This window comes from Carlito syrichta, unplaced genomic scaffold, assembly GCF_000164805.1.
Source record: "Carlito syrichta isolate Samal-C Ts95f unplaced genomic scaffold, Tarsius_syrichta-2.0.1 Scaffold307338, whole genome shotgun sequence".
NCBI lineage: Eukaryota > Metazoa > Chordata > Mammalia > Primates > Tarsiidae > Carlito > Carlito syrichta.
Genome location: NW_007251434.1, coordinates 50,066 through 77,296, shown reverse-complemented (window position 1 = coordinate 77,296; position 27,231 = coordinate 50,066). Strand labels below are relative to the sequence as shown.

The 27,231-nt window shown below is 43.8% G+C and overlaps 1 protein-coding gene across 1 annotated transcript; it reads left to right on the top strand.

Annotated features, from left to right (window-relative positions):
- Nucleotides 1-739: 739 nt before the first annotated feature.
- FCAMR (Fc fragment of IgA and IgM receptor) lies at nucleotides 740-25,901 on the top strand. Its single transcript, XM_021715733.1, has 8 exons — nucleotides 740-777; nucleotides 13,340-13,466; nucleotides 17,927-17,987; nucleotides 19,594-19,737; nucleotides 22,293-22,631; nucleotides 23,571-24,327; nucleotides 24,948-25,081; nucleotides 25,756-25,901. Exons 1-8 carry the CDS (start codon nucleotides 740-742, stop codon nucleotides 25,899-25,901), a joined length of 1,746 nt encoding a protein of 581 aa, XP_021571408.1.
- Nucleotides 25,902-27,231: the final 1,330 nt, after the last annotated feature.

Genomic DNA, 27,231 nt, shown 5'->3' with positions numbered 1-27,231 from the left:
CTGTCTTTATCTCAGCTTTTCTGAGCAGCGGACATAAACTCTCAATCAGGCTGGAACATCTACATGCAGAAATAATGTTCACACAGTTATAGTAACTGTTTTGGGGTTTTGTTTATTTTAGCATTTGTGGTAGACAACATTTTGACACATTCATCAATAAGCTTAAATTTTTATTTGGGATTGAGCTGTTTTATTTGCTATCTTAACTCTTCCTAGACTGTCTCTGGAGGGTTGTTATAGCAGAACCAAATAATCAAATATTAGATTATGAATTTCAGAAGTTGAGGTCCAGGTCAAAGACAAAAGTGTTTGGAAGTAAATGGTCAGAGTCAATTTTTCTCACCCCCCAATTTGATAAAGTACATTAGACTAGGGCAGGGCTGAAGAGAATCAGAAGGAAGGAAATGTGCGTGTCTTGGAGCCTACCCCATTATCCCCTATACCCCCAAGACCTCTTGGATAAGACTCAACCCAAACCCCCATCCAGAAAAGAGTCTGGGGTAGTGGCAAGTGTCTCAGAGGTACTTCCGTTTAGCCCCATGTGGAAGCAACAAGTGCTACATATAACGCAGCTAGGGCATAAGCACCCAAGACAACCTCTCAGAACTCCCAGCAGCCCCAGGGTGACTTGATGATAGAGGTGGAATGTGGTTGAGACAGAGGGTAACCTGAAACACTTCTGTATTAGTGAACAGAGGTCTACCCAGGTCCTGTATGGATCAATCACTGAAGAAGAGAGATGTCAGTGGACACCCCAGTGGATGCCCACAAGAGCAGGTAATGAAAAGGTGCTCCTGGGAAAAAGCAAGCAGTTGAAAATTGGGAATGGCCACAGAACTTTGAATTGCCCAGATTGTCCAGAATCGATATCACGGGCATACCAGGGGCATATCATTAGGTGTAATAGGGCTCAAAAAGAAAAGTGAGAATAACTGTAGAAAATTAAAGAAAGTCACACTTTTGCCACAACTGACTATGTAAGTCTAAGACTCATACTTGCAATCATATGTTTTTCATGTTTTATAACTTAATGGTTATTTTAATTGACTATATTCCCATCAAATGACTACACTGCATTTTATTTACTCATTCTCCAACTGCTGAAAATTAAGATCATTTCAATTTTTTACTATCATATAAATACTACAACAAAATAGTTATTCTGCTACATTTATTTGCCACTTACAGTATGTCAGACTCTGGGCTAAGCATCAGGAATTCAGGCAAAAAACACCATGTGGAGTCAGATGTGTAAAATGATCATAATGCAATACAAATAGGACTATAAAAATATATATAACTTGTGTCTTCCTTTAAATTATTTTCTTAGGATAAGTCCCAAATAGTGAAATTCCTGGATTATATTGACAAATTGCTTTCTTAAGGAACCAATTTAATCTGTAAATGAATAAAGTTTTCTGGTATATAACACATGTAATATATTTTGAATCTTACATGTCCTGGAAATATTTTCTCACTCTTTTGTTTTCTTTTTCATTTATTTATATTGTTGGGGGCAGAATTTTTAAAGTTTTATAATTTATTTTTTCTATTTTCTTTCCTCTATGATTTTAAAGTTTAGAAAATTACTCCACTAGAGAGAGGATAAATACTCATTTCTATTTTCTGCCAGCTGTTCTGAAAGATTTGATTTTTCTTTAATTGTTCAGTTAATTAATCCATCTGGAATTTATTTTAGCAAATAATCAGAGCAATTTATTTTCTAAATTAACAGATAAGACTATTCTTCCTTTACAAATTATTTGGTGATATTTATCAAATAGACAATTCTCCCTGTAAAAAGATAGCATGTTTTGAGATATTAACATGACAACTCCCAGTCTCTCACTAGCCTGTGGTGTTCATACATTGAATTGGCAATATTCAGAGCTTCATGGGAGGGCAGAAGCAACAAAAATAGGGGAACTACTATTTGGTTTTCTAGGCTATGTTGAGAAAGTTAAGGGGGAAAAAGTAGGATTTTCAGATAGCCAGAGTGTAGAGCACTAATCCTAGAACAGATCAGAGAGGAACATGGAATATGATGATAGTGAAATTCTCACCACAGAGGAAGGAGAAAGTTCCTTCTAGTGCTGGGAGTAGGATCTTGGTGAGAGAAGGCGAAGAGAAAGGCAATGGAGACCTGAAATGTTCTGGCTGCCTGCCTCTCCCCAGAATGGAGCATTAACAAGATGTGCTGCAGTGCAAGAGGGTGTGCCATGAATAAAATTACTACCTGGATAGATTTGGAAGATAGTCATGGGGCTGGTATCCTTCCCCAGAGTGTGCCTGGGCAGAGTGTGGGGAAACTATAGAACTTTAAGAGAAAACCTTCATCAAGGGGGATGCTGCACTCAATATGATCCAAGAACTAGTACGTGGTAATGACTGAAACACATCTGAGGGCAGCCTTCGAGGGTCCACTCACCACAGTATGCTGAAGAGAAGGCAACCTGGAGTTTTCTGGCACTCTGCAGAGTTTGGAATAGCTGAGAGACCAGAAAAGACCTAGTTTCCAAATAAGAAAGCTCAGAGTGTAGAACTCTTGCCACCAGAGGCAAAGGCAAAGACCAGGGTGTGGGTGGCAGATGCCACTGTGGACCAGATGAAGCCAGCTGTACCTTCATCACCAAGCAGGATGAGGGACATCTTGCAGAGGCTAAGGAGGATGAGGGGAAAGCTGAGCAACGCCACTGTACCCAGACACCATCCAGAGAAGAGCTGGGAGAGACCCCTTCAAGTTGTTAGGAATTTGAGCTTTGAATGGGCTGCTTAACCTAAAAGAGATCTCAAAATTTTCCTTTTATTTTTCCGTATCTGAGTCATATGTCAATTTTAAAAGCCGTCACTAAACACACACACACACACACACACACACACACACACACACACACACACACACACACAATTGAGCTCTTTCTGCTTTTTCTCTCTCTCTCTCTTTCTCAGAGACAGAAACTTACTATGTTGTCCTGTCCAGGCTGGTCTCAAATGCCTGACCTCAAGCAATCTTCCTACCTCAGCTCCCAAAGTGCTGGGATTACAGGAGTGAGGCACTGCACCCAGCCTTTGGTTCTTTATTGACTGAAAATGCGGCCTTAAAGTCAGAATAAGACTTTAAATATGTTTAGGGTGTATTATGTTCATAGATAATATAGAAAAAGACTTGTTTTTCTTTTTGTAGGCATAGTTGGGATTTCTTTATTCTTTGTATCAGAGTTGCTGAGAGCTCTTTCACATATTATTAACCTTGTGAGAGATGTGTAATGGCCAGGGTAGACAGCATAGGAAGACTATGCTGGAAGTAAATGTAGGAAAGTAGAACATTTTGGAAAACTCTGCCAGATTTTCTTTGGAGAAACTCTTGCACATACCATTGTTTCCTTCCATCCCCCAGGAGTGACCATACGCTTGTCTGGGACAGTCCCGATTTATACCTGCTGCCCTAACACAGTTATTAGAAGTGCTCCTCTTTCACTCTCATAGTGTTCTTGTCTGAGATTGTGACTCCCTGGTCACTCTAGCCATGGAGTCTTTCTGGCACAAGGTGGCAGCAGCTACCCACAGTTGAAAAAATACCGCAGTCTGTGGGCCCTTCCAGTATCTGCGACAGAAAAAAGCAGCCCATTCATTAGCCCAGGATAGGGCTCCAAATATAGCCCCCGACTAATGGAATGAGACTATCTTAGAATGCAAAGACTTAGAAGGCAGGGTCATCTTGTCCATTGCCTGCCATGGGGCAGGGTGCACAACCCTTTCTGGCAGCTGTGAAAGAAACTACCCTCAGGACAGGGATTCTTTCAGTTTGTGAAACCAGACATTTGTTTGAGAATGTTGAGAGAAGGGAAGTATCCACTCTTTCAGTAGTTTCTGTGATCCTCACCTACAAAGGTGCTAGTCCTTGCAGTGATATGCAGACTGCCTGGATACGTTCAACTGACCTATGTAGAAAACATTTGTTTTCCAAATGATACTTCAGTTGTCAGCTCTTTTCTTTTTTTCTTTCTGTTATGGACTGAAATGTGCCAGAAAGAAATACTGCAGTCCTCATCTCCAATACCTGAGAATAACCTTATTTGGAAATAGGATAATTGAAGACGTTATTAGTTAAGATGAGGTAACACAGTAAAGTAGGCCCTTAATCCAATACTGGTGTCCTTGTAAGAAAAGGAGAAGACGAAGACACATAGAGAAGATGCCCATATAAAGACAGAGGAAGTGATTGAGTGATGCTGCCATAAGCCAAGGAATACCTGAGGATGCCAGAAGCTAAAAGAGGCTAGGATGGATCCTCCTTTAAAAGCTTCAGAGGCATCATGGCCTTGTCAACACCTTGGTTTTGGACTTCTAGCCTTCAGAACTGTGAGAATACATTTCTGTTGTTTTAAGCTACCCAGTTTGTGGCACTTTGTTATGGCAGCCCAAGGAAGCACTCCCCTCTTACCCTTGTATTAGTGATTCATTGCTGTATACTAATACTAGCATATTGTTAGCACATTGTTATTGCATATCATACTAACATATAGTTAGCAGCTGAACACAACACACATTTATCATCTCCAGGTTTCTTTGGAAGGGTTTCTTCTTCAAGGGTCCTAGCACAGCTTAGCTGAGTCCTCTGCAAGGCTGCAGTCAGGTATCACCCAGGGCTGGGGTCACATCTGAAAGCTTAACTGGGGAAGGCTCTGCCCACACCACCTAAGAGATTCAAAATTATTTTTTCTGCCCTGTTCCCTAACTGAGAGCAGCTTCTCACTGGTCTATGGAATGACCCCTTTCCCACTTTCCCACGTTCCTTCTCTTTCCCTTCTGTCAATTCGACCTGGCATAGAAAGATGCCCCCACATCCTGGGGCAGGAGCAGAAAGTAGAAGCTGAAACAGGCTGACCCAAGGTAAGGACAGGCTCTGTTCTCCCAGAATTTCATGGGTGTTATCTTCTTTTAGGGTGTGGGGGGGGCAGGGGACGAGCCACTGCTTATGCCCATCCACTTTTTCCTTGCCTCTGCTGGTCTGCTGCTGGGCTCTGGGGTCAGTCTCATTCTAGAACAAGAATAGTGCTCTTCTGGTAGGTAGTCCATGCCTCTACATTTTCCCATCATCCTTTGCAGTTAGGTTGGGGCCATGTGACTAGTTCAAGCTAATTAACAGCGAAAGTTTGGTGTGACAGTTCTGGGACGAAGAAATTAAAATCCAGTGTATCTCCTCCCTCCCTTCCTTCCCTGACTCAGCAAACTTGGAGGCCAGGTGTCAAGAGGGTAGTGCCACAGGATGGAGGAGCTTGGTTCCTGAGTGGTGGGTTGGAGAGCCCTTGCCACCCCAATGGGACTCCATTTGAGTGAGAAAGATTTTAGGGTTGTAGTATCAGCCTAGCAGTAAGTAGCATGACGTATCACCTTTTTTGGGTTTCTTTATCAACTCCTGGCAAAATATTGCAAATAAAATTTCAACCAAGCACATCTAAATCACCAAACCTGCACAGGGATAAAGAGATCTGCCAGAGTCACTGGGATAGTAACACTGACTCTTGGCTTTATTCTCTACCCCTCACAAGCTATGTGACCTTGGGAAGATAAGTTAACTTCTATGCCTCAGTTTCCAGACCTGTAGACTAGGGTTCTTAGTACCTCCTCATAACAGTAAGTGAGCAAAAACGTGCAGTGCAGCGGAATTCCTGACTCATCATTGCTTTCTTAGCATGGGTGTAGGTATGCATTCTAGGGCATGAAGGGAGTACCCAGTTAAGCCTCTCCCCAGCCCTGTCAGCACGGGTCTCTGGGGGCTTCTCTTATCCCAGGAACAAGTCTCAATCTGAATTCTTTCCTCCCCCTTTCCTTCCCAACTCCCTTTTTCAAGCTAGTACTTTCCTTTCCTTAACACTAGAGGGTGCTTCAAGCCTAGCACTATCCAAAACTCCATTCAGAGTCTCACTTGAGTCCTGACAGCAGCTGGCAGGAGCTGGGCGTTTGACCAAATTTAGAGCATATCGCTTGAAACCAGGAGATGAGCTTCTCCCCATCAAACTCCCTGAGGGAAGGGGCATACCTGTGTCAGCCACATCTATTTCCAGCATAATGTTTGGTGCTTCATAGCTTCTTGATATATCTTGAGGACTCATTAAATTAACACCCCATCTCCTTCCATTCCCTATTCCACCACTCCCCTCCCTCCCCAACACCACAGGACCATTAACCTGCCATCCCAATCTCATCCCTCATTACCTTTGATTATTGTCCAAATTTCCTAACAAATTTTTATTTTTCCAAATGTTTTCCTTCCATTTTGTCTACCGTCACTAATCCTGCTCAAAAAAACAGTTACCCTCACTTTCAATTAGCAAGTGCTTTCAAGACATATTGACAAATAATCTAGAAGAGAATAACTCAGATGGTGCGGGGAGATTGAACTTGACTCCAGTTCATATCCTGAGGCTTCAGAATCCTTATACATGTAGTAGAGATAGTAATACTGACTTATGGGATCATTGCAATGCTTAGATGAGATCATGGCAGGCATACAGACTGGCAGAAAACATACATTCTAATAAAGGATGGGTATTTGCACCAGTAATATCCTTTGATTTTAGCCCAAAGGAGTGAGGGATGTTCAGGTGAGCAAACAGAAGACTCTAGGGAACTATTTCAAAGGCTACTGAAGCATGAGGGAGTATATTTAATCTAACATTTCTTCTTTCAGAAGGTATAAGTACCAATAGGCAGGAATTGAAAGGATTTAGATTTTTTTCAATGAGAATTTCCTAAAAATTAGAAATATTTGAAAGTAGAATTGGCTTTGAGTGAGTTCTCTGGCATTGGAGGTAACCGAATAAAGGCTGGCTAGATGCCCACTTTTTTAACATTTTATTTTATTTTTTATTATAGAGATGTGTGGTATAAGTGAGAGTTAACTACTTAAGTAGGCTGCATGCAGGTGAAGTTTGAGCTTCTCCTCACTCCCCCGGTAGTAGACTAGGTACCCTTTGTGTAGTCATGTGTCTCCCATCCTCCTCCCTCCCTCCCTCGCCGAATGCCCACTTTTTAAGGAAGTCTTTGAAGATATTGTATATCCAGTAGAGATTTGAATTAGATCACGTCTAAGGTTTCCTACTTTACAATTCTATGAGAATTCTGTCCCAATTTCTCTAGCCCACTGAATTATTTCACTCTTCGGAGGTTTTGTTTTGTTTTTAATATGTAAGTCCTGCATTGATATTTGTGTCTTTATATTTCTTCCACAATATACTATTTCGAAGGCTTTTTCCATGCCTTCCTCCGCTGTCTGCTGGGGTGGTACTGGCATTTCAACTGCATCAAGCTTGGGGTATCACTTTCTCCATGCTTCTAGAAGCCACTTGAACAGCAAGGTCATAGCACCTCCTGAGAAGGCTCAATGAGAAGAAGAAAGCGCCTATACCAAGATAGGTGTAGCTGCCTGGACTTTATTACCAGGTTCCATATACCACACTAGTTAGAACTGGGGGCCATGATGATCCTTTGATTCTTTGGGTATCATGTAAACTTGGACCCTATGTCCAATGGTTCTCAAATATTTTGGAATCCTCTTTTCTCAAGATATAGTTACCCAGATAAATGAGAATGCCAGTACCACCCCAGCAGATAGTACCACCTGGCAGTTGCAAGGGTGTTAAATCCTGTATCTCTGAAGCATGCTCCCAAGTCAATAAACTCTCCCTGTTCTATTTGATGCACTATCTTGATCCAGCACCTTCAGGATCCATGAATTGCTCTGACTTTTGCTGGTATATGCTGGCTAGGATTAGCAGACCATCTTGAAGGAGAGAAGGGAAAGGAATTTTGCAGCTACACCTATCTTGGTATAGGCGCTTTCTTCTCTAAAAGTGAGCCTTCCCTTATTCCCTAGGAGATCTTTATTAGACACCCACATACTACCCAGCACAATGTTAGGTGTCTTAGAGACTGGATAGTAGGGCGTGTATACAAGGTTACTACCCTCAAGAAATTCACGAAGGGCCTATGGAATCCCACAATCATTTATCTGGGTAACTATATCTTGAAAAAAGAGGATTCCAAAATATTTGAGAACCATTGGACATAGGGTCCAAGTTTACATGATACCCAAAGAATCAAAGGATCATCATGGCCCCCAGTTCTAACTAGTGTGGTATATGGAACCTGGTAATAAAGTCCAGGCCAACGTCTGTTTTATACCCAGTGGTAAACTCTCCAGTCTCTGAAAGTATAATTTGGATTGATATACTTGTTGTTTGGAACCTTGAGTCCTGGGCCTGTGGATTAAGAGTTATCGTAGTGGGGCCAACTGAAACCTTTGAAACTGCCTCACTCTCAGCCTAGATAGTCAATACAAAGCATATTCCATGGCAGAGGTAATTTTGGATATTAGTATCACCCTTAAGTTCTCCACTTAATTCAATAGTTGGCCCCTGCAGAAACCAAGTGGACCCCGGAGGATGACGGTAAATGATCGCACACTCAACCAAACAGTAGCCCCAATTCCAGACATGTGACTGTTTATCTGCTATGAGCAGATTGACATGGCCCCAGTCATGAGCAGTGTTTGTCTCAGACACTTCCAACTCAGTCCCCATAACAAGCAAACTGAGATGCAAAGTGGGAAGATGTTTGCCCAGGCCCACTGCGGCTCACCCACCATTCCATTCTCTAGGGCCTTTCCATTTAGAAGCCTTGACTTGGTGAAGGCATTCTTTGTTATTCCTTTCAGAGAAGAGTATGAGGGACCATTTGCATCCATAAGGTTGAATAACAATGTATATTTGCAGTTCTGTTTCAGGTTTATGCTGCCTTACCTGTCTTCTGTCCTGATAGAGTCTAAAGGAATCAGGATCATCTAGGCATCCCGAATAATGGCACATTGATCCATTATTTGATGATATTATGATGATCAGGTCACATGAACAAGAAGTGGCTAGCATATTAGAGACCTCACTAAGACACATGTGATTCAGAGGGCAGAAGGCAAACCTATGAAGATTCAGGGGCCTGTCACATTGGTTATATTTTCAGAGGTCCAATGATCAAGGGCCTGCCAAGAAATCTCATCCAAAGTAGAAGATATTATATCTTGCACCTCCTACCACAATGAAGGAAGCAACACCTGATAGACCTCTTTGGTTCTAGAGGCAGCATATTCCACAGCTGGAAATATTACTCTGGCCTATACACCTGTGGCATGAAAATCTTCTACCTTTGAGCAGGGCCCTGGCAAAGGTTCTGCGATGGGGTCCGGGTTGAACTGTAAGAAGTCGCACCACTTAGTATTACAGGTCTACAGGATGGGAAATGATGTTGTGCAGAACTCATGGCAAATCCCAGAGGGAGGATCATGACCTAGTCACATGGTCATCTGTGGTTCTTTTGCAAGGCCATGCCATCTTCAGAGGAGGAGCACATGCCTTTTGAAAAACAACTACTGGTATGACACTAGCCCCTGGTAGAGACACTATACCTGAACACAGGACACCAAATGAGTATGCATCTAGAACTGCTTGTCATGAACTGAGAGCCATTACACCCATCAATTAATAAGGGCAGACAGGCCCAGCAGCAATTCATCATAGTTCATAAGTGGTGCAGCTGGGACCAAGCACAAGGGCCTGAGGGCAGAAGCAAGCTGCATGAGCGGGTAGCTCAGACCCTAATGACGACTACTACTGTTGCACTAGTGCCCCTCCCTTGGCTCATAAGCTGCCACATAGGAGCCTATTTATAGTCAAATGGTAGAGGAAGAAAAAGCCCAAGCTTGGTTAGAGATGAGCTAGTTTTGTAAATAGGTTCAAGTTGAAAGTGGATAATAGGTGTACTACAAGGAGTGGCCTGGAAACACAGGGGCTAGACAAAGTCCTTTCAATGGGCAGAGCTTGGACAGTGCACCCAGTCATCTATTTTGTGTGAAAGGAAAAATGACCTGATGCTAGAATACATACAGAGGCCTGGATGGAGAAAGACTTAAAGAAGGAGGTAGAGGCACATGGATGGACAAGGGAGTGGGCATGAAGTGTGAAGTTCTTTGTATCATATGCTAATGCCCACCAGAGAGAATCTACCATTAGAAGAGGCGCAAACTGCTCAGCCATCTGACATCAGCCAGCTGCAGTCACTAGCCACTGTGGTGCTGACACAGTGGGCACCATCAGAAGATGCAGACAATGCCTGGACTGGATAGACCGCATAGGCTCCCACTAATCAAGTCTGAGGTAGCTGCAGTTGCTATCAAACGTCCAAGCTGCCAGCAGCAGAGAGGAACACCAAGCCCCCCATTCCTCAAGACCAACAGCCTCCTTAATGGCAAGCTAGCTTTTTGGGAATGCTTCCATTCTGCAAGGGCCAGTGTTTTATTATCCCAGGATAGTACCTATTCCAAATAGTAACTTAACCAAATAATCCCAACCAGTAAGAACATATTCATTTCAATACCCAGGCACAAGTCCCTCTAGAAAGATTATGCTCAGAGTTGTTGATTTCCTACAGCAACTCATACCCACATCCTGACGTGAGCTACTACTAAGGTCTTAGACTTCTCTACTCCCATCAGTGAAATGATCTCCTGGGATTCTTTACCCTGTGCTTTCACTAGCAATCTGTACATGAATTTAAACCATCTTAACACTCAACTAACTGTGTTTAGAATACCTTCTGTGTCCAGGGGCTGAATATTGCTGGATTGTAAGTTTTGCTATCAGGTAAATGGTGGCTGAGGTTGTAAAAGCTTGCTAAATGCCATTACCAAGTGATTACTTGTGCCATACAAATACTTTACCTGTTGTCATTTGGAGGAGTGACAAGTCTCATAGTTCACCTTACTTTGTGAATTTCCGAGTGATCAAGAACTTGTAGTAAAGCAGGTGTTTGGAAACAGTGTTTTCTTCAATACTTAGTATTCTATCTGAACTAAGAGGGATAATGTGCCTTTCCAGCAGGTAATGAGCAAAAAGGCTTACAAAGTAGGGCAGTGAGCCAAAACTGCAATAATGTATAAGGAAGAGGATAAACCTTGACTACCAAGGAAGGGGAAAAGATTGGGCAGACCCTATGGGACCATAAAGCACCTTTGCCACTGCTCTTCCTTATACATTAGAACACATGTTTTGGAGAGGGAGGAGTTGGTATGGATTGTTTTATAGCACTAGTACCGTTCCCTGTTTTGATTAGTTTTCTGTTTGCTGATTTTTTTACTACTCTCATGTGTGTTCAGCAAATAAAGTCCTTTGCTAAAACTGGGATTGAAGGATTTTAGGTGGGGATGGGGTGGGGCAGGGAGTGGATAAAGCTCTTCCCCAGAATTGACGTTTGGTCAAAGTATTATTTAGCCTGATTCTGGTGTCTGGGACCTGAAATCAGAAGGCTAGTGTCATAAGTCTATATGAATTTTCCTGTGGCTTTGTACTGGGCAAGACAATTCAGTTTTTGTGTGGAGTTTTCATGACTCTGGTTAGGTACTCTGAAAACTGGCCCAATGCATTACAACTAATTGTTCTTTGTTATAATTCATGTCTTTCATAATCAAAAGTCTTCTAAGTGTTCAAAAGTAGATAAAATAGAAAAAAACCCTTAAAGATGCAAATCACTGGATTTATAACATGAAAATTTGACAAATATTTAATTAAAAATACAAATTTAATTCAGAAACATCCTTAGACAAGTTGGTTTATTTTTAGTCTTTCAAATGTCAAAATGATGAACAGAAAAGAAGGAGGGAAGAAAGGAAAGAAAGAATTCCTGAATAGATGAAAATCTTCAAAGGGTTGTTTTTTTTTTCTCATTTGATTATTATACAACACCTGCTCCCTGTTGCTGCAAACTAAGCTAATAATGTTATCAGGTAATGCTTACTGAGAATTAACTGCATGCTAGGCACTTTGAGTTACACAAATTATGGCATTTAATCTACATCATAATTTTATGAGGCAGGTATTAATATCTCCAGATTAGGAAAACAAAGTTTAAAGAGAAAAAGTAACCTGACCCGTATCAGTTTCCTAGTAAAAAGTAGAGCTGGGATTTTAACTTAGAGGAGCAGGGAGCTTGACTTTAGAGTCTATGTGATCAAACAGGACACTACACTGCTCCCTAAGGAGCAGTTGCCAGGTATTATCTACCTCTATACCACCTGCATGAGGATCACTCATTTCTGGGGATGAGCCTCTGCAGGCAGGGTCACCATGTACAGTTCTTCAGGTTGTACACTCCCAAGAATGCCACATCTAAGGAAATGTCATTCATGTTGTAAATGTATTTTAACTAATACCAGAGGTTATGGGTGGAGGTAAAGATCCGAAGCTCTAGAACTGAAGCAGCTGACAAAGTCCTGCAATGGTAGCACACACAACTATGCATTCAGTTGCCAGCATGCATATATGCACCAGACTGCCCAGTCCCAGCCAGACTCCAAACATCCCATGGAGTCATTTCTCTTCCTCTTCTATTGCTTTCAGTAACTCAATTCCTGCCCCCAACCTACTTTCAAACCCGGAAGGGGGAATGTGTGGAGAATACATGCTGCCATCTCTAGATGTGCCACAATACATTCTTATGGAAGAGGTGCACTTTCTAATTGGCCCAAGGGTGCCAAATTATCTATTAGGAATCCTGGTGTGGGTCCTTAATTATAGCCTGCAATATCCCCATTCCCTTAAGCCCCTTAGTTGTTGAGTGCTTGGACTGAGCTAGTAATTTTTATGCCAGTTTAAGACCAAGAGAAAAAGGAAGATCATATCTTTTACAAGGAAATTTTAAAAACTCCACCCATGAACTATTTTTCAAAGAGAAATATTAGGGTATTTTTCAAGTGTGTCATCTATTGGGATAAGCAAAGAACATGAATTTGTAACCACCAGACCATACAGTTGAACTGAAATCAGTGACCCAAACTGCCCAAATGCTTCTCCATGGAAGTTGGAGAGTCATCTGGAGGGCACCAGCTGCCAGCCATACAGCAGGGGAATTCCTTTCCTGAATTCTGAAGTTTCCCTTCTCTTCTGCCCAGGTTGTTGCATCACTTGTCTGGAAGATGCCTCAATGGACTGGCTAAACTGGGACATCCTAAAAAGGAGTTGGTATGGGCTCTGGATTGGAGGGAACCTGAGAAAAGGGAGGTTATGGATAAGTGTATTTTTCTTGAAACTATCATCACCGCTCCTGGGAAAGTTCTGCCGAAATAAGTGACAGAATGAACAACAAGAAACTAGAAGTGGCTTCCTCTTATAAATAATACTACCCAGAGAGAAGTGGCTTGAGGTAAGTGGCAGAGTTACCTTGCACCCTAACCTTCTCATGCCAGCCCCAGCTGCTTTCCAATGAAGCACATTGCCTTCTTGGTTTCCAGGTTTAAAGACGAGCATCTTGAAGACATCCAAACACCTGCCTCTCCTAGGAATAAAAAGAAAAGTCCAAGTGGATCTTATTTCTGGACCAAGATGGCTAGAGGAGATTCAATGAGCAGAGGACAAAAGGTGAGCTGAGGTTTTCTCCTGGAGGTTGGGGTCTTGCCTCTGAATGAGAGTGGGGAGTTGTAGCAGCTGCTGTCAAACATGCCCCCCAGTGCCCTTCCCAGAGAAGGTGGGAGCCTTCCCAGGAGGCCAGGTGAGGATTCTGGAGTCTGGGCCATGGGGGCTGCCTCTTAGCTCCCTGCTGTTCTGCTCATAACCACCAGAGTGCACAATTTCTTAGAAGCCCTGGGTAATTTAGAACCAACAAATGTTAGAAAGAGAAGCATGGGCACCTTTTACAGTGGAGAGGAAATGAGCCTTGGTCACGTTATCATGCCAGCCTCAGGTGAAGCAGACCCTCTTGAGTCCTGGTTCTGTGTTCATCCCTCTATAGCACACAGACTCTTTCCCTTCTTATCTGCAGTCCCAGAGATGTGGGGAGTGGATCGGAGAGAACTGAGGCTCTGAGGGGTAGTGGGGATCTGGAAAGCCACACACCAGCCCATGCTGAAGAGGAGGTGGATGTCCTGCACAGTAGGACCAGAGAGACAAAAATGTTTCTTCACGTGGCCTCATCCCCTAAAGTGCAAAGCACTGTAACAGAGGCCTGTGGTCCCATGCTACTGAATTTGGGTTCCCTGGCTCCTGGAAAAAGTATTTCTGAAGGTCATTGGCAGGAAGGGTGACTTGGAGACATTCCATTGAATATTATCCTTCCAGCTTCCAATCAAGACTGATAACCCTCTGGAGACATTTAATCTCATACTCTGTGCTTCCTCATTGCCCTGTGGAGGTGGCTTTTTTCTCCTGAAGCCCAGAGATTGCTGCACCAGCAGCCAGAGGAACTGAGTGTTGTGGTGCAGAGACTTTGGCCCCAACACGTGTTGTATCAGCACTTAGTGCTTTAGAAAAATTAGTCTGGGGGAATTCTGGGTGTCAGCCCCCAAATTAGCTGGGATGTGGAGAATATTAATCAAATTATGAATTAGAGCAGGTACATCCTCGTAGAGTCTCCAGGTGAGGGCAGGAAGCCAGTAGATCTGTGAGGCAGGGGAAGGTCAGAGTGCCCAGGATAAAGGGAAGGTACAGGAGGAGGTGTCGGGAGTCCATGGACTTTTCCAGGTCTGACCACTCCCAGGGCTCTAACTGGGGAGAGCAGGCAAAGGCTGAGTGGAGAAGGCTGAGCAGAGCCAAACTGGGGGGACAACTTGCAGCAACAGGCCACCCCACAGATTCTTTTCTCTCCTTCTCTCTCTTCTCTTCTTCTTTCTTTCTCCTTCTACCCTTTCTTTCCTCTCCTCTTTCTCCTTCTGCCTTCTTTTTCCTCCCATTCTCATTTCTCTCCTTGTGACCCCCTCCTGCACAGCCTGTATCTGAGACGGGCCAGTGGCCTTGAATGGCTTACTCTGGTAGGGGAGCAAGGGGGTTCCTGGCCCATGGACCACTGACTACAAGTGTCTTTTCTTAACATGAGCAAAGTAGGTATTAGCGTAGGAAGGAAACACAATGGCTAACTTTTGTTGGCTTTTTATTTTTCATCTATATGTCCCAGGAGCTGCAGGCAGTACATAGATTTAAAGAGCAGATTTTTAATCAATATAAAGCATCTATAAATACCCTATGGGGAATACAAAAGAAGTATAAGGCTCGGTCTCTGTCTTAATCATCAGCAAGCAGTGAAAGACCACTGAGTAGTGACCAGTATAGTGTCCGTGAGAGGAGACATCCATAGTGTGCTGGATCTGGTTTTAGAACCTGAAGGCAGAGGGCTGAGACACAAAGCCCTGCCTTCAAGGAGCTACCCAGGCTAGCAGGAGAGACCAAAGCAGGGGAGCATGGATGGTGGGAACAAGCAGGGCTTTCTGGAAGGTTTGGAGAAGAAACAGAATAGGACCCTAATGCAGATAACTACTTGGCCTGAGGTTTAATTTTTAACTCCTTGTTGCTGACCGGAGACACACTGACAATGAAGAAATAAGCTTTTTCATTGAAGAAATCAATACCCCTTTCACAAAGAGGAAAGGGAAAGAAGAGAAGGTAGGGGAACTACTTTATACTACCAGACTTACCGCTGGGCATGTTACAACGACCTCACTTCAGTTGCACAACAATCCCATGCAGAGTCCCTCATTCCCCTGGATAGGAAGCAACTCCCCGAGAGTAACTTTCCAAGGTCCCACAAAACCAACTAAGGTTTAGACCTCAAATAGGTGGTCTTTCCACCACACGTTACTCCCCACAAATTCTGAGCCCCAGGTGGGCAAGTGGGTGCCTCAAATAGGTGGTCTTTCCACCACATGGTACTCCCCACAAATTCTGAGCCCCAGGTGGGCAAGTGGGTGCCAGGGCTAGAATCCTACAGAGGGAGTTTTGCTTCTCTGAACACAGGAATCTCAAGGGTAAGGGAAATTTTAACCTTGCTGGTGGTGACTCAGGCCAAATATGCATGCCAAAGAGTGTGAGGATAGAGTCATGTTTGTTCGGGGAGGGCAGCACTTGTCTTGCTCTCAGACATGCCTAAGCCCTCTCGTCAAGCAAGCTGAGATGCAAAGTGGGAAGATGCTCACCTAGGCCTACTGCCACTCACCCAGCTTCTCTTGGACCTCCTTTCTTTTCTTTCCTTCTCTTTATTTTATTATTGAGTGTTGGGAGCCAGCCTTGGAGGCCCGCCTGATTGACAAAGTCCAGGTGCGCTGAGGATCCCCGGCTGCAAAGCGAGTCCAGGCAGCTGAGGCCCTTCTATCTTTCATCTTTGCTGTTGGTACGGCTGAAGAAATTCTGTGTAGTCATGGAAGAAGAAAATGGCATGTTTATGCGAAGTACTCACAGCTAACCTGAGAATGTCATGGTTTATTTTTCCATTGTCCCACTATGCCGCTTGACCTTTTCTAACATATGCAAGGGTTAAACTCTGAAGCACATCAAGAATGCTTTCTTTCACTTGATTGTAAGTTACTAGATATTGCTTGAGTAAAAAAATGATATAAGTATATTCACTCCTTATTTGATTTAGGATTATGCAGTTTAGTGTTTAGACATAAGGTTTTTTAGAAACACAAGTTTATAGTAAGTTCATTATGAATTCATTATAAGTCCTAACACTTATCCAGGAGTTATGTAGGTGATTTATAACACTGTTTTCACTGACTTAGGATAAAGATTATCATTAAAGTTTTTACTTAATTCAGTAGTTAAAACTCTAAGTTAACATTTATAAAGTGGGTTTTCACTGAACTCATAATATACTAATCAGACACTTTTATGATAGATTAGCTAAAGACAGAAAGCAACCTTGGGGACCTGGGAAACATTACTAAAAGCTTCTTTCGAGTTCTCTTTAGAAACAAGCACTACAGGATAAGAGAATTGTAACAAAGACATCTGGGCAAGAAAGGTGATTACAAGGCCCTGAAGGTCATAGAAGTCCCAGATGGGAAAACTCCTGACACATGAAGAAATGTACACTTAGAAACTTTCTTGAGACATTTCAAGGACTGTAATTCGGGACTTTGGACTAAAAGTATCATTTTTGGCTTTATGAATAAGACTCGTTGTCTGAATGTTTATAGGGATCTTGGTTTGTTTGTTACTAAGACCACTAGATGGTAACTTTTAGAGGATATGTACGTGAAGGAATTTTCTTTGTCTTGCCCCTTTACAAATGGTATAAAAGCCTTCCCTTAACTAATATTAAATGTCATCTGTTCAGGAAGCAGGTATCCGAGTATAATATTTTCAACTTTCGCCTATCCGTCTCTCCTGCAGGAAAGCCCATGACACTTGTGGGACTGGACCCCCACATTTGAGGTGTGGAGTACAAATCAGAATTAGGTACACAAGTAGTCTATGAATACATGTAGGTGAAGTTTGGGCCTCCAACTAGTCCTCACTTTCCCTGGTTTAGGATCAGGTACCCTTTGTGAAGTCATGTGCTCTCTCTCCTCCCTCCCTCCCCTAGCAGTGTCCCACAGTTGCCACTTCCTCCCTTGTAGCATGTTGATAAATGTTCAGAACTCACTTATGAGTGAGAATATGTGTTATTCCATTTTTTGCTTCTGTGATTGATCACTAAGTATGATGGATTCTAAATCCATATAGTGTGCTGCAAAGTTCATAATTTTGTCATTTTTTATGGTTGCATAATACTCCATCATGTATATATATCACATTTTCTTTATCCAGATCACTTTTGATGGGCAGCAGGATTGATTCCATGTTTTTAATATTGTGAGTAGTGGGCAATAAACATGCATGTGCAGGTATCTTTTTTATAGAACAATTTAAGTTCTTCTGGGCATATTCCCGGAAGGGGGATTGCTGGGTCATATGGAAGGTCAATTTCTAGTTGTTTTTTTTTTAAATCACCACATTATTTTTCATAGAAGTTGGACTAATTTGCCTTCCCACCAACAGTGTAGAAATATTCCCTATATAGAAAAAAAATTCAAAAAAGCCCTTTTTTCATTTATAGTTTTTTTTTTCAGGTTGGCAACCAGAGGCCAGGATGGAAAATGACCTTCTTCCTCACACTATGCCTGCTGCAAGGTAAGCTCCAAACTCAACCCAGATTCAGGCTTGTACAACCAGACCCAAGTCTTCTAGGCTGCAGTGGGCTCTGCAGTGGCATTGAGTGCAGCTGGGCATGCACATGGTTTTCTCTCCTGGTATCTGAGGCCATGCAGTGGATCCAGGGAGCAGTTGGATCTGGGCCCAGGGGAATGATGGTGATGAGAGTTCACATAAGAGGGCATGATTTCTTGATGATCTCTAGACTCTTTTCTGTTTTGCTATTTCCCATGTTTTTGCTATCTTCCATTTAAGTTGATGACCAAAAACCACCTGCACCTTCAAGATCAAGGTTCCAGAGTGTGCAAGAGACAGAAGTAGCAGTGATTCCTTACTACTCATTCTACAGACACTTAGGTGCCAGACCCAGCACTGGGGATGTAAAGATAAAGACCCTTGCCCCCAAAGGAAAACCCAGGCAGGCCTATCTTATCATGTATAAGTAATAAGAGTTTAGTGTCTACGAGGAAACTATAAGGGAAAATAATAATTATATTCACTAATTTACTTATGCAGTCAACACAAATTTATGAAGGCTTTACTATGTGCCAGGCAATGGGGACAGGTAAATGAAAGGCAGGATTCTGCCCCTAAAGGTCCTTGCAAGCTGGTATGGTGAAACTGGCCAGGTATAGACCAGGCTCAAATGACAAATGGCTCTTTCTCCATGCTGTGGTAGCTGGATTTTATTCTAATGGTAATGGGGAGCCATTGAAGAATATAAGGAGAATAGGCCTAGAGTACCCAGCACCTAGAACCTTGTCCCAAGTAGATGTTTCACAAATAATTCTTGAATGAATTAATGAATTAGTGAAAATGCTAAGGTTAATCCAAAAAAGGATGAACTGTTTCTGGCTTATAAACAAATTAGTTGGCTTTTTTTTTTTTACACCTTTTAAAAATGGAGGTAAAATAGACATAAAATTGATCTTTACTATTTTTAAGTGTACTGTTTTTAAGTGGTAACAAATACATTTATATTCTTCTTTCCTTTTCCCTCAAAATCAGAGTCTCTAGAATCCAAGCTGGCCAACATTTGAGTAAGCACCCTCTGTGTGATATAATCACACCACTTCTTTACTTCAGTTTCTCATTGTCTGCTCTAGAGTTTTTCAGTAAAAGCAGGCTTCCCTTGCCCCCAAAGGAAAATCCAGGCAGGCCTATCACTTTTCTGCTCATGTATAAGTAATAATCCTAAATTAATTGTTTTAAGTCTCAAGCGTTCTACATCTGATTATTGTAAGTGTCCTGTTAAATCTTTTGGTCAGCACTTTTATCTTCATTCAAAGCTACACCCCTTACCCCTGCAAGGCCTGCAGTCCAGGAAAGGGACATGGTTGCTGCCTTCTCTGTTCTCCTCCTCCCTCTCCTTCCCATCTAGGTAGCTGCCACCTGGGACCCCAGCAGAGTGATAACAGGGGGAGGGAGGAGAGGCAAGAGGATAGGCAGCTCTTACTTGCTGGGATGGCCTGGAGCTGTCTGGCCTGGCAGGGGTTAGAGCTGGCAGTGTACCTCTTTCTCATGTAGGAGCCTTTGTGGACACATGGACGGCCCCCTGATGACCCATCCCCTCCTTTTGCTGCAGGTTCTTCTTTGACACCTCCACACAGAGGACCCCAGTTCAGATGGCTGTGGGAGGGCTCTCTCCCCTCCAGGACCCACATCTGGCCCATGGAAACACTCACACCCTCTTCATTCTTCTGCCGGCGGGAGAAGAGTTCCTTCACAAGTATGACTCCTATCCTCCTTTCATTCCTCTCGTAGACCTCTTGGGATCTCTCAAACCAAGTCAAGCTCTCCCCAGCTGCAGACAGCCCTCGCCCCTCCCTTGTGGAATCCATAGCAATAAAACTGTGGGGTAATGGAGGTGAATGAGGGCCAGGGGCACCCACCTCCACGGAAGAGCAGAGAATTGACATCAAAGCCCCCAGGTGGGCACCACATTGATCCTAAAACATTGGACTGCTCTTTAATTCTCACAAGCAGCTAAAATTCTACACACTTTAATTATTAAAAATTAAAACAAAGAGCTACTAATCAATAACTTACCGAATGAGTTCTTAAGTTATTGGTTCTTAACGTTGGTATTCATAAAAGATTATATATATTGCAAAAGTTGATTAAGGATCCTTAACTTTCTACTGAGAAGTCAGGCTGCCCCATCCTGCTGATCGAAGGACCAGTGCTCCTCTTAAATATGCCACACATAGATCAGGGGGATTCTTGAAGTCTGGGGTTTGGACACTTTATCAGAGAATCATCACTGCCATCCTGAAATGGCCCTTGTTTTTAATTGTGAATATTCTGTTTTTAAAAATGTTATCATTAGTTATTTAATTTTATCATTAGTAGCATGTTTTGAGGGTGTTGTTTAATTAAACCCACAGTATTGATACATCTATAGCTTTTATGACCTCTGCTCTTTCTATACACAGACCTTAAGACACATGTAATAGGTAGAGCAGGCTTCATGGGCTTGTGCCTTGTGCAGTCACGTGGGACCTCGTAAGGTGCTTGACTTAATGCTCTGCTGTTGCTATTTTGAAATTCTTAATAACTTTTGAACAAGGGGTCCTGCCTTTTTATTTTGCCCCAAACCCCCACAAATTATTTAGCTATTCCCAGCAATATAATATTAAACTGAACTTTCTTGGGTTCAGAGACCCTAAAGACAGAATGAATTGATAGGTGCAAGGTGCCCGTATCCTAAGGCAAGATGTTGAACCACCTGTACAGGGCTGTAGAAAGAGCCTATAAGGCTGGTTCCAGTGACAGCCATCATGAGGTTGTCCAGGCCAAGTGAGGGAGGGGAAAGGATCATTGGCAGGCAGAAAAGCTCACTGTGAGAACTGTTTTAGAGAGAGATGTAGTGTCCCAGGAGACAGGAAGGACTGCTTTCTCCTTACCTCAAGCCAAGTAAGAGAAGGAGTGCCTAGAAAGCCACTTAACAAGTTTGTTTGTCCCAGGTTTCTTCGGATAGCAGGACACAGGTATGCTTCTGTGACCAAATGTGGGGCCTCTACCAAGAAGGCCACCCAGAGGGGATTGTGACCACAAAGAGGGAAAGAGAGTCAGAAGTCATAGACTTGGTGGTGGTGTACATAAAAGGCCAGTAGGAAGCCGTTCTCACAAGGAGGGAACTACAGCCATGTATATACACCAAAAAGATATCTTGGAGGCAAAAACGAGGCAGCTTTGGACTTCTGCCATGCCCAGAAAACACCAAGAGCAGATTACAAGTGTCTCATTCACCTTTCCTCTCTCCCCTTCATTCCCAGTTCTGGAGGGGCCCTGGACAATAGCTCTGACCAAAGAAGGGGTAGAGCAAAGCAAGAGACCCCAGTGTGCCCCCTCCTCCACGATAGACTTCAACAGGCTGGGAGAAAGGAAGACTCTTCCATTGAAGCCTGGAGTTGCAATCTTTCAGTGGACTGGGCTGGATATATAATTTTATAGACTAGACTGACTTTTTTATGTCTACTGTTTATATGGCTATTATATGTTGGATTTCACCTGTGATTTCATCAAGGGGCACAGAAGTCCAGAGAGAAGGCATGAAGAGGCAGTGAGAAGAATAATAAACTTGTTTCTGATGTACTCTATCAAATTTAAGTCACCCAGTAATCTGGCCATAGGCTATAGCTCAGCCGTGAGTTGTCTTCAAGTTTGTTGCCCAAGCAGACATCCTCTCATCTGCCCATCTGTGCTCTTATGGTGGCACTTGATTGTGTCTGTTTCTAGAAAAGTGGCCACTGTGAACATTTTTGCAATCACTGGTCCAGACATGTGCTCACCAAGCAGAGCAGGGTTCTTGTGTTCCCAGGGACCCTTTCTCTGCAGAATAAAGTCACACTGACAAGATCTTACTGTTTAACTCCTCATACAAACCAAGCCCTTTCTGTCAGCTGTTGCCTCTGCCCTCTTACATGCAGTTTTTAAACATCTTCATTGATGCACAGGGAAACCCAGGCTCTGGATGGACTCTAGTGAGAACACCTGGTATATGACAAGAGTTAACTAAACAGTGGGTAAGCTTATTGTTGCTTTTTCAGATGGGGCCTTGGATACAGCTCCATTCTACCTCTTGGGGCAACTTCAACAGGCTGGGAGAAAGGAAAAGCAACGTCTGCTTTCCCAGTGTCTAAGCTCTGCCTATTCTATACTGATTCGGCTCCACTCTCACAGTGGCATTTTCTGACCTGACCCCTAATTATGGCAGAGTTTGGAGCTTGTAACTCCCAAAACTGTACTCATCACTCCCTCTCCTTTTTTCTCTGCCTGCAGCTGCAAATGGATTGAAGGGCCCGAGGCTGGTGTCTGGGAAGCCTGGGGGAGCTGTCACCATCCAGTGCCATTATGCCCCGTTGTCGGTCAACAGGCACCAGAGGAAGTACTGGTGCCGTCTGGGTCCCCCAAAGTGGATTTGCCAAACCATCGTGTCCACCAACTACTATACTCACCATCACTATCATGGCCGTGTGGCTCTGGAAGACTTCCCACAGAGAGGCTTGTTTGTGGTGAGGCTGTCCAAACTGTCCCTGGATGATGTGGGATGCTACCACTGCGGCATTGGAAGCAAAAATGATATGCTGTTCTTCAGCATGAACCTGACGGTCTCTGCAGGTATGAGCTGATGGCTGAGGGGCCTAGCTCAGTGAAGCAAATGTCGGGAAGGAGAAGGTGTGAGAGAAGGCCCAGAGACCCAACAGGGCTTTAACCGTCAGGGTAGTGATGGTGAAAAGCTGGGACAAGGCATAGACTTGAGGGAGGAGGCTTTCACTTCAGAAGGAAATTCTTCTGAAGGAAGGTAGATTTTAGGAAAAAGGTCTCAACTGACTACATGTAAACTCCCCCACCCAATTCCCTCAAATGTTATGGAATATGTATTTGGAGATAGTTTCAAGAAGAGAGTGAATTGGATAATGTGACTTCTTAAGTGTTCTGATGGCTCTGTATTCAGACATGTAGAGAAGGGGCAGCACTGCCGAGGAAGTATGACAGCCAGGACAGAATTGCAACCAGACTCTTCCTAACAAAGATCATTGCTGAGTCTTCCAGCAGACACCTGACAGCTATCAGGGTAGCTCTGTGTGTCCTGGAATTGAGGCTGAGACAGATACCCAGAGCACAAGAAGGGCTCCCAGGCTGTGAAAAGTCCCTCTGCAGAAGTGACAGCTTGAGAGCAGGTTGGCTGTATTAGATGCTGATGCTGCTACCTACCCGTTGGCTGTGATGGGCTGCTCTGCTGAAACTGGAGTTTTCCAGTTTCTTTTTTGAAGTGCATTATCTTCTGGGCTCTGGGCCTCTGGGGAAAGGAGCAGCATGGGGATCTGGGACAGCTGGATAGAGAGTATGTAGGCATGGGAGAAGGAGATAGAAACATAACATATCTATGTTTGCAACAGATTTCCAAATATTTTATTTTATCCAACATATTGGCCAAAGACTGCAACTCTTAGTGAGGTTGTAGCCCACTTGGCATACATTTTAAACCCAGTGTCCTTTGCCAAGTCCAGTGAGTAGCTAGCCTTCTCACATAGTCTACCTCTGCTGTTTTCACAGGTCCTTCCAGCACCCTTTCCACAACCACCCCAGCTGCTGAAGAGCCCACCATGAGGCTCTTTAGGACAGTGCTTCCAGCTGTCAACAGATGGACCCCAGGAACCACCCAAGCCATAGGACAGGGGATGGAATGGGACACAACTGCTCCAACTCCAGAAACCAGCACAACCACAACTTCAACTGAGGGAAGACAAACCCCAGGAACAAGAAAGACAGTATCTCCAGGGACAGGCAGCTGGGTGGAGGGTCCCATCAAGGCAACAGCTCCCATTCCACAGAGTCCGGCTTCAAAAATCAGAAGCATGTCCAATACAACAGAAGGTGTTTGGGTGTGGGACACCAGAAGTGCAGTAACAAATAGGGACGGTATCAGTAGGGATGAGAGAGGGGTGACAACTGTCAAGGCTGATGGGCCAAGGGAGGAAACAGAGAGGGACAGGATAGCTCTGGATGCAGCCACGAAGGTCCTAGGTACCATTAGGCCACCAGTGTTGTTCTCAGAAAAACTGGCCTGGGAAGTCATCCAAGAAGTTACACCGATTTCTAAGCAACAATTCCCAAGCTTCACTGAAGGAACAATCCCAGCCGCAGACATGTGGACCTTGGGAACCATCAGCATAGAGACGGAATATGTGGAAGGAGGCACCACAGGGGACCTAGACCCTGCTATTGGAGACAGTGGTCCCCAAGCAAGACCAAGCCAGTCCCCAGCAGCAGGACCTTCAAGGCCCTCTGGCAAGGGGTCTTCTGTGAAGAGGTAACCCCCAGGTCCCTTCTCTCCGCCCATCCCCTGGCATGAGAGGGTGGCCACTCTCCTCTGCTCACTTCTCTTCCCTTCTACCTGCAAGACAGTGACAAACACATCAGACGCCTTCTCTCACTCAAGGGTCCTTGCTATGAGAATGAGTATTTTCACATGGCCTTCAAGCAAAATCTAAATGAGAAAGAGTATTTTCACATGGCTTGCAAGCAAAATCTAAATGATAGAATGACAGAATATTTAGGCTCGAGCTGTGAGAACATTCTGGTTTTTATGTTTGTTTGTTTGTTAAGATAAAGATAGAAGCTCCAGAGAAGGGAGATGCCTAGCTGAAACCACAAGGAAAGATTGTGGCAGAGCCATATGGGGAGGCTAGAGTCCCTGACTCCCTCTCAGTCCTATTTCTCACTGTGGTGCATAGTGGGACTCACACACAGGCCGGTGGAGTAGGAAAAAAATTTGGACTTGGGAACCTGAAGACAACGGCCCTAGGCTCAGCTCTGCTACTCATCAGCCACGGGAACAGCCTGTAGAATGAGGGCATGGGCCAAATGGTTTTTAATCTTTTAACCAACTCCAACCTCCCCTCTCCTGTACTCTTTCCATCCCCACTCCAGTGCTTTTCCAGAAGAGGAAAACAGCTCTCAGATCCTGACTCCAATCTCTATCATGCTAGCAGTATTTATGCTTGTGGCTCTGGTTCTATTGCAAAGGAAGCTCCGGAGAAGAAGGACTTGTGAGTTGAGTTCAAGTAGCCCCAAAGATAGAGAGAAGAGTGCTTGTTCCTACCCAACACCCTCAGGGCTGGGTGGAGGTAGGTTCCTACCAGGACTATGGGATAAAAAAAAAGCTAAATTCTAGTTTGAGTCATTTAACCACTCTTGGCCCTGGTTTCTTAATCAATAAAATGGAAAATCATCTCTACTTCATGTCTCAATGGCATCCCAGAGCTTAAGGAGAAGCTCTTGGAGGATTACAAGATATATGTTAACCATAGGTGTTGAAGCTGCATAAGCAACCCCAGCAGCAGAGAGCAGAAGTGCAGGGCCCAGACCTGGGATCAGACCTTGCATTTGCACCCTTCTGAATGGCCCTGTTGAAATTCTCTGACAGCAGTGTACCCAGGTTTAAACACTTTTAGAGTGAGTGATCCATGGTGTACAGACCTGGTGAAGAAAGGGTGAGATTTTTCTGGGAGCAAGTGGAGGAGGCTAAGTTTCTCAGACCCAAGATCCTGAAGGTTGGGCTCAATCACTGGGCTACGCTGGCTTAGCCAATAAGGGCTCCATTGCTAGCCTTCTGTGTGCGGAAGTTCTTGAACACTTGCAGTGGGTGGAGGTGGTTCTCAGAAAACTAAATGCAGCAGCCAAAACCCTCACAGCCTCCTCTGTGTCTCTGTAGCTCAGGAGCCAGAAGGGAAACCAGGGGTCACCCTGATTCAGATGACACATTTCCTGGACCCGAACCTTCAACCAGACCAGCTGCCCCACGTGGAAAGGAAGATGCTGCAGGACGATTCTCCTTCTGCCCAACCTAGTCTGACCATCCCAGAGTGGGAGCCAAGATCCTGAGGGATGGAAAGATATACTGCTCAGTCACCGAGAAAGGAGGATCAGGACCAAAGATCTCCATGATCCCAACCTCTTCTTATCATAGTTGATGACCTGAAGCTCTACCTGTCCTTTGGCCTAAGAAAACTAAGCATTGTCCACTAGCCAAAGGTGGCAGTATGACTTGAAGAAGGCTTCAAGAAAGTTTTATTAAGCACTGGAAAAGGTCACCTAGGAAAAGCTTGAAATTTCTATTCTTGGATGTTTGAAAATAGAAGAAGCTTCCAATCAGTGTGTAAAGTGACAGGTTCTCCACCAACACTCCCAGTCTTTGCTGGGCATTCCCTTTTCTGACATCTGTTAGTACTCAGTCTACTGTTTACCTTTAATAATATTCACTAATACCAGTCTTGCTTTCTTAAGTAAATTCTAAGTTCCTCTAGGACAGTAGTTGTAATTTATCCATCTCACTATATTCCCAGAGAACTTCCAACTCAGTAGGACCCCCAATTAATATCTTTGCTGACTGGAAGGGTGTGGGTTCAGTGGCTTCTGGTGATGCTGCCCACACAAGAGCATTGAATCTCCCTGGGCTTCTGTTCCTTCATTTGGAAGTCCCCTATAGAGGACCACATACCATGTGGTATGTGGAAACCAGAAGGAAGGGCACGCATTCCTCACATCTCCACTCCCCATTCGACCCCATGCTTATTATACCATAGGCCTTGTGACCCAGTCAAGATTTTCTGGGATTTTCCTAAATTCGTAGAGGAGAAGGGTATTTTCAGCAGATACTCACCTTTTTCACAAAGCTCCTCTTGTTCAACTGCTTATAAATCCGTGCTATATCAAGGACTGTTGAAGCTGGAAAGTGGTTTGGGGGCGTGGGGTAGAGTAGGGATAAAACAGAGGAATTGTATGTGAATTCTGCCTTATAATCATATCACCTCATGCCTGTTAGGAAACTTCTGCTCCAACCTCGGCCCCACTGTCTTTTCAGGAATCACATTTGCTATTTTCTTTTGCCAGATTTGTTGGGAAACTGTCCAGGCTCTGTGTTTGGGCAGAGTAGTCTTTGAGCAATGGAAGCAGAAGGGAAAGGAAATCTTCAATATCAAGTTGAGAATTGTCAGATAAACATTTCTAGAAGGTTCATCCCTGTTTTTAAGCTGTCAGCAGCATCAGAAATCCTGCTGTAATACCTCCTCAGATCTGGTCCTGAACCCAGACACTGTACCAAAGAGAGGGAGGGAAGGAGGGAGGGAGAGAGAGAGAGAGAGAGTCTTTATGCCTTGTGAGAGAGACCTATTGTTTTGGATAAATCGGGAAGTTACACGCATATAACCAAATG

Excerpts from the sequence above, each read along its gene's own strand:
- FCAMR (XM_021715733.1), top strand. The coding sequence starts at position 740 with ATGTCAGTGGACACCCCAGTGGATGCCCACAAGAGCAG. Across the intron at positions 22,632-23,570 it reads GAACCTGACGGTCTCTGCAG|GTCCTTCCAGCACCCTTTCC; the intron begins GTATGAGCTGAT and ends CTGTTTTCACAG. Across the intron at positions 24,328-24,947 it reads AAGGGGTCTTCTGTGAAGAG|TGCTTTTCCAGAAGAGGAAA; the intron begins GTAACCCCCAGG and ends TCCCCACTCCAG.